Source organism: Sinocyclocheilus grahami, unplaced genomic scaffold (genome assembly GCF_001515645.1).
Source record: "Sinocyclocheilus grahami isolate Dianchi unplaced genomic scaffold, SAMN03320097.WGS_v1.1 scaffold55.1, whole genome shotgun sequence".
Lineage (NCBI taxonomy): Eukaryota > Metazoa > Chordata > Actinopteri > Cypriniformes > Cyprinidae > Sinocyclocheilus > Sinocyclocheilus grahami.
The window spans coordinates 198,485-210,465 of NW_015505234.1; the positions used below are offsets into that span (position 1 = coordinate 198,485).

An 11,981-nucleotide genomic window follows, 5' to 3' on the forward strand; every position below is an offset into this window, starting at 1 on the left:
AGATAGATAGATAGATAGATAGATAGATAGATAGATAGATAGATAGATAGATAGATAGATAGATAGATAGATAGATAGATAGATAGATCGATAGATAGATATTCCACCCCTTGAAGACAAGTTTTTTTTCTCTAAACAACAACCTTAACATCCTTAATGACAATTCAAAATCCACACAAAACCCGGCACATCTGCCCAGCATACTCTCCTGTGCAGGTTGTGTTTGGCCATTGTGCTGTTTGGCGTGACAGTGTGGCATTATTCTAGGTTTTTGTGTGGGTCTGTATTGTTCTCCTGTGGGCTGCTTTGTTAAATGAGGGGGTATAGTGGTGATACTGCAGGGCATTGCTTTATGCTGACTCTGACCTGTGAGAATGGCAGGGATGGCCCTATGACTAGGCCACAAAGAGAAGGAAGGAGAAGGAGAGAGGAACAGCATCTACAACGTGCATCCCAAGAGAGCATCGATTTGGAAATGGTCTAAAACACTACTGGATTAAAGACTCATCTGTTCAAGTCCAAGTGTAGTCATGCAGGAGAATCCAGGCTCTATAGGTGTGGATGGAGGATACGCCAGCAATGTACCTGCTTTCCTCACTAAACTCTGGACTCTTGTGGAAGACCCAGAGACCAATCATCTGATTTGCTGGAGCACTGTGAGTTCACCCTGATGGCATTGTGTGGTTGATTTATAAATGATGATAAATTATGGGTATAATACATTATGTATAAAACATTATGTGAAAAATTGTGTAGATTTAAAATAGAAAGAAACTCACTGTTGTGGATCTCTGATTAGAGATATAAGACTTTGATTAGGCAGAGCAACAACAAAAGTTATGTAAGTCAGGGATTTTTAAAAATTTTGGCAAAAACATCCAAATATGATAATCCCATTGCAATGAAATGGTAGCTATGCATTTGCATATATAAAGACCCTTTTATATTGTGTGTGTGGGGAAAACATAAGCATAACCATGTTGCTTTCTAAATTAAATGACTGGATATTATTTGAAAATTTCTACAAATAAAACAATTTACTAAAATACTAGAAAATATTTACTTAGTTGACAGTGTATATGCTTTACAATAAATAGTTTTTCTATTTCCTAAACATCAGAGAAACATTTTCAGAAATGTATATGTTGCAAATATAATTTTTTCTATCAAAATTTCTCTCCATTTTTCTGGGAACCCTAATGAAGCTCTATGAGAGCACTGGGTTTCTTTGATATTGTAATTTGGAATAGAAAAAAATATTTCTTGTAAAACTGATATCGTGTTACCTAAGCAAATATTTTACAATGTTTTAATCATGGTAAGACATTATAATAAGGTCCCATTAGCGGCAATAAATTGTTACAATATTATATTGTTAGTTAATTAAATTTTTCATTGTTAACTATCCATTGTTATTTCATGTTAGCTCAAATCCATTAAATATAAATCTATACAACTTTTGATTTTAATAATGTATTAATACATGTTGAAATGAACATTAACTAAGATTAATAAGTGCTTTAGAGGTATTTTTCATTGTCAGTTCATGTTAGCAAATGCAGTTAATATTATCAATGGGAAACTTATTGCAAATTGTTACCTAATCATTACTTTTAGTTGTAGTACATTTGAGAGAAGTTTTCATTGGAAAAAAAAGTGTATATTTACAACGCATATTTCATAATTTATGAAATATTAGCGCCTTGTGTGAATCTGACATATTCTTTGTGCATAATGGAAATATGTAGATTTAAATGTGGTTTTACTCTAAAGATGGACTCTAAAGTGGCTCTGGAACTTTTTGGTTTGGTCTCTATGGCTCTGCATTGATTATTATTATTACTGATGATCTAGCTTATGTCATCTGAGAATGATTAATAAGAGGCACATAATATCCTCTGTATTCACTCTGTTTATATTCAAAATGCATCCGTATGAAAATATCTCAATTTAAAATTAATTTGAAATGAACATCAATGAAAGGTGCAATCAAAGGCCAATAAACAAAAGTCTATTGACTGAACTTGGAACCACAAAAATCAATGACAAACTCTTTAAAATAAATGATTTGCATCAGTATGTTGAGACTTGAGGATGTTCATGTTTATAATCTTCTGGTGAAAATGTTTCATTTTTTTCATTCACTATTCAATTTAACATAAATTTGGCAATGAATCAAGAGTACTGGTCACATGAATTAATTTGCAAAAAATCCTGTGTATCAAAAATCATTTACACTAAAGTTGTTTTCATTTAGCATTCTGGTTGTGCGTGCAAAAAAAGCAATAAAATAAATAAAAGCAATAAAAACAGCAGGAAGATACTGAAAACTCAATGAGGTTGAAAAACAGGCAGGCCGCTCTTAGCAGATGCTTCTCTGATTCACTGCAATCATGTGTCTCAGTTTTGCATTTAACAATGTCTTTCAGAAATAGCTCGAGGAAGAACATTAAAAGGTTCCCTTTCCCAAACACATGCAGTCTGTTTTGTGCTTTCAAACTACAATCAAAGCAGAGACATGTTTTCCTTTTTTGACTTGTTTTCTCTCATTCTAGACGGGCACCAGCTTCCATGTTTTTGACCAGGGCAGATTTGCCAAAGAGGTTCTGCCCAAATACTTCAAACACAATAACATGGCAAGCTTTGTACGCCAGCTCAACATGTGTAAGTATCATTCTGCACTGACAAACATCCCAAAGCTATCACAGGCACTTCCGATTGAAATAGTGTTTGCTTTATCCTCTCACTTCTCTCTCAGACGGCTTCAGGAAGGTGGTGAATATTGAGCAGAGTGGACTGGTGAAACCCGAGCGAGATGACACCGAGTTCCAGCACCTCTATTTCCTCCAGGGCCACGAGCATCTGCTTGAGCACATTAAGCGCAAGGTGAGACGACTCATCTTTAAGCGATTCTCACTCTTGCTTTATTCTCTCATTCTCTGAGTCAGAGGCCATAACACACACACAGGCTGGAGGTTTATGATCTCACATTACCCACGACTGTTTATGTGTTTGTGTGTTTCACAGGTGTCAATAGTGAAGAGCGAGGATACCAAAGTTCGGCAGGAGGACTTGAGTAAGCTGTTGTATGAGGTGCAGGTGCTTCGCAGCCAACAAGAGAACATGGAGATGCAGATGCAGGATATGAAACAGTAAGATGTGTATCACACATACATCCATGCACACATACCAAATTAATACTATGGCATCATTTACTGCCTATCCTGCCTTTAGTAACAAAAAACTGAACCCCAAACAACAACTTGCCCTTTCACCTCTATTATCCCTCTAACTTTTCACCTACTTCTCATTCATTGGCTCCTCTGCATTGTGAATCTCAGTGGTTTGGTGTTTTGTTAAAGCTGCCTCAGTAGCACATTCAGTAGTTCACCTGACAGATAGGAGCCAGCAGTCTGATCACATGCCCACAGGTACACTCTTAAAAATAAAGGTGCTTCACGATGCCATAGAAGAACCTTTTTGTCTAAATGGTTCCATAAAGAACCTTTAACATCTGAAGAACCTTTCTGTTTCACAAAAGGTTCTTTGTGGCAAAAGAAGGTTCTTCAGATTATAAAAAGGTAAGAAAGAGATGGTTCTTTAAAGAACCTTTGACTGAATGGTTCTTTGTGGAACCAAAAATGGTTCTTCTATGGCATCGCTTGAAGAACCTTTTGAAGCACCTTTATTTTTAAGAGTGTAGATATTAATTTCTAGGGACTAAATAATCATCTAAATCAGTAGTTCTCAAATATTTCCAGGTGGTAGACAACATCAAAAAAAATGAAAAAGCAGACCACCCAAATCTGTGTGAAATCAACAATTATACCTCAAATTACTTACAAATTATCCTTAATTTATTGCCTACAATATATTTTCTGTAGTTTTATTCTATACGAGTCTATCTATTCATATATGTCTGTCTATCTATCGATCTATCGATCTATCTCTATCTCTATCTATCTATCTATCTATCTATCTATCTATCTATCTATCTATCTATCTATCTATCTATCTATCTATTCATCCATGTATCTATCTATCTAGGCAGAATGACGTTCTCTGGAGAGAGGTGGTGTCATTGAGGCAGAATCAAACACAGCAGCAGAAAGTCATGAATAAGGTAATAAATACAGCTCATGACCACAATGAGAGACAGTAGGTTGATCTGGCCATTATTGGGGAAGATGCTGTCGTGCAGATTTTGTGACTGAGTAACGCTGAATCACTTTGTGTTTCTCTGTTCTATAAATAGCTGATTCAGTTCCTGTTCAGCCAGATGCAATCCAACACTCCCAGTACTTTGGGAATGAAGAGAAAGCTGTGAGTGTACCCATTCATCTGTAACACGTACACACTAATCTGAAGCACTTGATTAGGTATTGATACACACATAAACAATAAAAGCGCAAACAGAAAATAGCAATCAACAGCCTGATGCTCCATCACAAACACAGTAGAGGGAATGGCCAACTCAGCTGGAAACAGTCAGCTGATACAATTCACTGCCTTTGCTGGGATGAATGGAGCTGAATGCTGAGTCAGACCTCCTGAGCTCTTGCCCTCACACACACACACACCTGAACTGTAGCGCATGACCCATACCATCTATTAAAAAGGTGCACCGTCAGCTAGTGTGACGCGTGAGAACAAACTGGGTAAGAGGGGCCGCAAGAGCCAGTGCTTGGTATTCCACTGCAACTTTTAACTGACTGACTTACTAATAACATTACTGCTCCAACATTCTTTTACAGTCTTTCCACTACAGGGCAATAGGATTGTAATTCACAACAACAGTTTTAAGTTCTTTGTATTTGAGACCTGAACACTTATTGATGTGGCTTCTATCGATTATATGCTGCATTTTTCCTTCTCCCCAGTCCTCTCATGCTGGATGATGGCTGCTCCACCCCTCCTGCCTCAAAATTCAGCCATAGCCACTCCACAGAGTCCTTGCAAGAATCTTTCTATATCCAGTCGGTGAGAAAGCTTTCATATTAAAGATTTAAGATCTGACAAAGAAGATTTTACTCACTGTATCATTACAACTGGTGTTTTGATGGTTTTCTCAATCAATAAAATATGACAAACACAGACTCTCTTTCGTGTTCAACCAGCCATCCACAGAAAGTGCATCCTGCTCTACTAGCAATGTGATGACAAGAGGGCCAATAATCTCTGATGTCACTGAAATCTCACAGTCCAGCACCATGGCTTTACAAATGGAGGCAGAGGAATCTAGGTGAGTGGTCCGACCTTCAGAGTTAAAGGGATAGTTCACCCCAAAACACTCAAATGTTTCTGTCCATACATTATTATGTGCATGGTGTTTTGGACTTGCAATGTTTGGACACAAATGTTCTTCTAAATAGGGTGAGAAGACAATGACAGAATTTTCATTTCATGGTGAACTATCTCTTATTAGCCACTATGCTTACTAGGGCCCTATAATTTCCGTCATGCGAAAAATGTGGACATAAAACACGAAATTCGAGAAAAAATAAAACCGAATTTGGGAAAAAAAATAGAAAGGGTGTCACAGGGCTCTAGTTTAGCTATGTTTACTTTTATTACAGTTTTTCTCAGTCGCTTTGTTCAGATAATTTCTCAGATCTTGTTCAACCTGCACATCATATAGTCAATTGTGCACATCATAAAAGCGGTTTCTCATTCTTTTGAACAAGTTGCGATTGCTTTGGTACATTCATGCAATTGATTATGTACATTTGTCTGCGGTTTCCTACATTATCAGTTGCTAATGTCATGTGGCTCAAAATTTATTATATAGCTCTCTGTACAAAATATTTAACCCCCAAAGCATCTAGGCATTCGTTCATCATATAAGTCATTAAATGTAAAATGGTTGATCTAGTTGCCATAAACTGTCAAGCATATTTTCTACACATTTTTATTAGACTTTTTGTAAATTTGCCATGAATTGTGCAAGTGAATCTTGACTTTCACTAATGAAGAGAATGTCGATCAGCTAATGATAAACCAGTTCTCTGAAATAGCTCAAAGGTGCATCTCATGAATCTTCGATTAGAAAGCATATAGACAGGCATATATATATTTCTTATTTCAGAAATGAAATTCTCAAAACTACTTGTACAACCTCCACATCATCTAGTCATTTGTACACATCATAAACGCAGTTTCTCATTCTTTCAAACAAGTTGCGATTGCTTTGGTACATTCATGCAATTGATTATGTACATTTATCTGAGATTTTCTAACATTATCAGTTGCTAATGCCATGTTGCTCAAAATGTATTATATAGTTTTCTGTGCAATAGTCTTACCCCTCAAAACATATAGTCTTTAGTTCATCATATAAGTCATTAAATGCAAAATTGTTAATCTAGTTTCAAGCACATTTTTTACACATTATTATTAGACTTTTTGTAAATTTGGCATGAATTGTGCAGATTAATCTTGACTTTCACTAATGAAGAGAATGTAGATCAACCAATGATAAACCACTTCTCTGAAATAGCTCAAAGGTTCATCCCATGAATCTTCAGTTGGAAAGCACGTACTGTATAGACAGAGGACAACACGAGTTACAAATTCTGACAATGGACTTTCTCTTTTTTTTTTTTTTCATCTTTGTGCCCATATTTCTTTTTCATTTTCTATATCACAATGACATTGTAATGTGTGTTTTTTTTTGGTCAGACCACTAGTAAAAGTGTAACTGGGAATTCTATCCGTCTCTTTCAATCAATATCCCACATACAGTAATGTGTAAATTTGAACTTTTGAAATGGATATATGGCATACATAAGAAGTGCAGCCTTCTGCATTTCAATACAGTAACTGTAGCAATCCGAACTGTTGCCATAGTTTACATCAGGTAATACTAACAGAGTGCACTGTTATATTGACAACATGACTACGCATTTTGACTATCTTGTTTATGAACAATGACACAAGGACTTTTCATTCTGATGGCACTGATATGTTCATTGACATAAATACTTACTTTTGAGAGATGAACTAAAGATTTTGAGTAAGTTACAGGCTTTTGCAGATAATCCATTGTGTGGTGCTGTTTGTACGGATTCTTTTGAGAAATGCACATACTGTACTAATTTGCAAATATTAAGGATGATTGGAGAAATGCACCAAAGCGACTAAGAAAAACTGTAAGGCGTGATTTATTTGTTTAGAGAAAAGTGTCTGATGCTGATTAAGGAAGAGCCGGTGAGTCCTGGGGTGCAGGGACGAGGAGAGGGTGTACCACTTGGCTCCTGTGAGGTGTGCGCTGAACCCCCCGTCCTCCCTGTTGCCATGGTACAGTCCGTCCTAGAGGGCCGAGGATCTAATTTGGGAGAGAGAAGGGCCAAAAGATCAATGCTGGAGAGGTATAATATATCATCCGTATCAAAGTAACAAAAATCTACAACTTAGGATAGTTAAGACTATTGTTTTTCACAGATAAGCAGCACTTATATTTCAGTTCATGTGAAAATCTATTTTAATTTGTATTGAATATGTTCAAGACCAGAGATTCCTGAGGGTGTGGAGAATGTTGACATGAGTCTGGAGGATTTACAGCTGCTTCTGAGGAGTCACCAGCAGAGCATGGAAACCAGTGCTGCAGCAATGGATGTAAGTCTGAATCTATACAGGGAGAGAGTGAATCCAACATAAGAGTGGATGGGAAGATAGCCTTACCATATTAATGACCTTATAATACTCTACACTTTCCTACAGCCCTTCACATTTAGTCTGTCTTTGAACGAGTGGAACTTTACAGAAATGGACCCAAACCTGAAATCAGTGAGTTTACTGTCATTTGTAAATAATCAGCTGTGACAATTAAATCTTCATTATGTGTGTGTGTGTGTGTGTGTGTGTTTGTGTGTGCGCGCGTTTTTGTGACAAATGAGGACATAAATTTGTATAATGACAAAGGTATGACATAGGTATTACAAGGAGAAGGTGACAGGTTTTCAGGACATTATCCCATGTCCCCACTTTTCAAAATGCATATAAATAACACAGAATGGAGTGTATTGAAAATCTGAAATAACACAAAGTTTCCTGTAAGGGGTAGGTTTAGGGGTAGGGTTGGTGTAGGGCAATAGAATATACGGTCTGTACAGTATAAAAACCATTACGCCTATGGGATGTCCCCACAAAAACAAACCTGTGTGTGTGTGTGTGTGTATCCCTGCATCCCAATGTTCATACTAGCCATCCTAAATAGTATGTGAGATTAGAATAAGTGTTTCCCAAAGCATAGTATGTTGAAAAGGGTATGCCAAAGGTCCCTGGATGGTCTACTATTTCAGGTAGATTTTTGAAGTGTGGATCCGTGCACACTCTAATGGCTAATATTACCCACAATCCATTGTGCTTTGACGAATGATCCGGTTGAGAACTACAAACACGAATAAAAAGCATTTTTTTAAACTACAAACATGGTGGATGCGTGCGACCGACGGTTAAGTAGAGAGGTTTAGATAAAGGGGTTTGAGTTACTAATAATCAACATTTAACCTGGTAAAAAATATTTATTTAATGTTATCTGTGTTATATTTCAGTGTGAACTTTTATAAACATAAATTTGTTTGTTAACTTTTAAATGCATCATTATGCAGAAAAAATGACCAGAGTTCTCTGCATGAAGACCCGTGGCTAACGTGCTAATTCTTTTCACTCCGATATGGTAGGAAGTTAAATGAAATGAAATGTGGAGGATATTAACTGTGACAAGATGATTGACAGGCCAGTTTACAGTGACAGGATGCATGTAATTATGCGACAGATCAGTCGGTTAAAGACACTGTATGACGTTATAGTATGTCCCAAAGCTTGCCTAGTCTTCTACTACACACTCAAAAGTGTGTACTTTTTCTTCACCAAAAAAGTGCATACTTTAAGGGCGTAGTATAAGTAGGCACATGATTAAGGGTAGCGCAGTTTAATTTCTGACCAGAATGAAAACCATGCAAAACAGCAGAGCCGAAGCACAACTCGCGTAATTACCAAAACATTTTCCACCGTAAGTACCTTGTAGTTTTTGCTTCAACCGCTAGAGGGCCATAAAGTTACAACGTGTTGCATAAATGCATGATGGCTCAAAAAAAATGACCAGCACATATTTCAAATGAATGCTTGCAAGATTGTATGAACTGTTTTCTAAACTATTTCTATGTGCATGTGCAGGAGCTGGCTAATGCCCTCATCCCTGCTGCTGTGTCACAGTACATGTTTCAGGGCCAGGAGGGGGAGACGTACCCCACCGCTGGCTATGAGGAGCAGTGAAGCCCTGATATGACAGCCAGCACAGATCTCTCCTGAGAGTGAGCAGGTACTGATCAAGTCACTAACATGATGTCCAAATCTCTTGTCTAAATAGTTGTATACTATTAAAATCTACCTCACACTTATAGTTGTCTTGCTTCATTGTTTCTCTCAGAGTGATCCGTTTGAAAGCATGCCACTTGGAGTGTACATTGTCTCAACATCGGAAGAGAAGGCTCAAATTTATCTGACTAGTAGATGTGGAGGTGATATACAGTATAAAGTAAACATGCTGACCAGCCCTTTGTGAAGATTCACTTAGTTGGCCATTGGCGGAAGGTGCATATTTACAAAAACATTTGGAGCAATTCAACTCTTTGGGGATGGAATATTTACGATAATCCTTTCTCAAAACCTAGAAGGAGTTCAGGCTCAGATCTCAATCAAGATCATTTTGAAGATATTTTTCTCATGATATAACCCATCCTAAGTAAACTTCTATTGCCAAGGAAAAGGCAATATTAAGCATTTCCCTCCCCAACAACTACAATGCAGGCGAACTATATGAAATATGACAAATCATTGTGGCCCAAGTTTGAATGCACTTTAGTCTGTGTGTTGAAGTTTCTGCTTTGTGGAGCTGTGATTTCATTTTCTCTCAAATGTAACTGTAAAAAAAAAGATATATATATTTAGTTCAAATTGATATTATAACAAAGCGCACACTTGTATTTCAATATATATTTGAAGACATATAAAAAGTGCTGGTTTAATCATATTTTGTATGTATTACGGTAATGTGAGAGGTCTAGGGGTAAAAAAGTAGATCTCGCAGAAAGAAAACTGAAACGATGCACTGCTTTTTGCACAATTTAGTGTCTTTTTCTTAATAATAGTCTAGTATCTGAAATATATTATTAAGACATCAAGTATATTTGTTTCATTTTATCCTTTAGTTGATCGACTAGCCTTTCAGAATTTACAGCTGTCTTTGATACACTTATGATATATTGTGTGATATTTGCCCTTATTTGATATAAATGTATTGACCACACTGGTTAGATGCAAACGAAGACAGAAACAGCAATTCTTAATGCCTTTGGAGATAAGCACTATAATTACGTAATATGTATGTTTTAATTATTATTTATATTCTAAATTGACATTTTCAGTTGAAATGAGATCTAACAATGATAGTGCCTTTGGCTTTAGGTAAGAATGTGTTTATTTTTCCTGCCAAACCTCATATAATGAAGGCAAATCACAACAAAAACACAACATACAATAACATTTCAGAGGCCATAATGCACTTTGTTATCACAGGGCAGCCATGTAGCAATGCAGAATACCCCAGATCTCTTACAAATGTGTTGAATTTTAAGTGCAGTACTGCTGCATTTATTTATGATTTCCCCCAAAAAAGTAATTTTGCTGCATTGATTTGTATGATTTTTCAAGGATGCAACAACTAATAATGATTTAGATGGGAACTATGATGGAATAAAATAAATTGCACTAAGGATGATAACTGTATTAGAAATAGTGTTTATTCAGTGTTTGTTTATACTCTTATTTTTTCCACTATTCCCTACTAAAGAGCAATAATTAAATGGTTTATTTTGAGAAGGGTGCTTTTTCACATAGGTTGCAAGTCTTTCATTGTACAGGTGCATCTCAATAAATTAGAATGTCGTGGAAAAGTTCATTTATTTCAGTAATTCAACTCAAATTGTGAAACTCGTGTATTAAATAAATTCAATGCACACAGACTGAAGTAGTTTAAGTCTTTGGTTCTTTTAATTGTGATGATTTTGGCTCATATTTAACAAAAACCCACCAATTCACTATCTCAACAAATTAGAATACTTCATAAGACCAATAAAAAATTTTTTTTAGTGAATTGTTGGCCTTCTGGAAAGTACAGTATGTTAATTTACTGTGTCATTTGTTGAGATAGTGAATTGGTGGGTTTTTGTTAAATGTGAGCCAAAATCATCACAATTAAAAGAACCAAAGACTTAAACTACTTCAGTCTGTGTGCATTGAATTTATTTAATACACGAGTTTCACAATTTGAGTTGAATTACTGAAATAAATGAACTTTTCCACGACATTCTAATTTATTGAGATGCACCTGTATACTTATTTTTCATTGTATACTTGCATAATGTAATTAATTGCACTGCTAATAAATGAATGTAGATTAACAAAGCAAGACACAAAAGAAAGCAAACCAATGTTCCATATTACTTCTGGATGCAGTCTGTTCCTGACTCCCACCAGCATATAATGTTCAAATGTGTACACACGCACACAAAAAATTGTAAAACAATAAACTTATTTTAAAAGCATGCAGCAAATCTCATTTTACTTCTTAAAATAAATGAATGAGGAGATTACATCAAACATGTACTGAAATATTTGTCTGTCTGTTGTACTGTCATATTGTGGAGTAGCATTTCAAAAGAGTGATAAAGGTATTAGAAACAGATTTTATTCTGTTGGTTTTACTATTCCCTACCACAGATAAATGGTTTAACTAAATGGTTTATTTTGAGAAGGTTATATAATTATTTTTGTTCCATTGTGATTACTTGCAATGGTAATAAATTAATGTAGATTAAACTAGCAAGAAAGATGGCTTAATAAAATAATAACATGTATATGAGTATAATAAACATATTTTACTTATTAATACTTTTTTTTAGCTGTTAAACCAACCAGGT

At 35.8% G+C, this 11,981-nt stretch overlaps 1 protein-coding gene across 1 annotated transcript; it reads left to right on the top strand.

The window, feature by feature from the left end:
- Positions 1-360: 360 nt before the first annotated feature.
- LOC107583721 (heat shock factor protein 1-like) lies at positions 361-10,911 on the top strand. Its single transcript, XM_016270003.1, has 13 exons — positions 361-656; positions 2,556-2,664; positions 2,759-2,886; positions 3,028-3,152; positions 4,048-4,123; positions 4,256-4,323; positions 4,881-4,980; positions 5,118-5,242; positions 7,173-7,367; positions 7,506-7,614; positions 7,720-7,785; positions 9,178-9,322; positions 9,431-10,911. Exons 1-12 carry the CDS (start codon positions 531-533, stop codon positions 9,274-9,276), a joined length of 1,326 nt encoding a protein of 441 aa, XP_016125489.1. The 5' UTR covers positions 361-530; the 3' UTR covers positions 9,277-9,322; positions 9,431-10,911.
- The last annotated feature ends 1,070 nt before the right edge of the window (positions 10,912-11,981 follow it).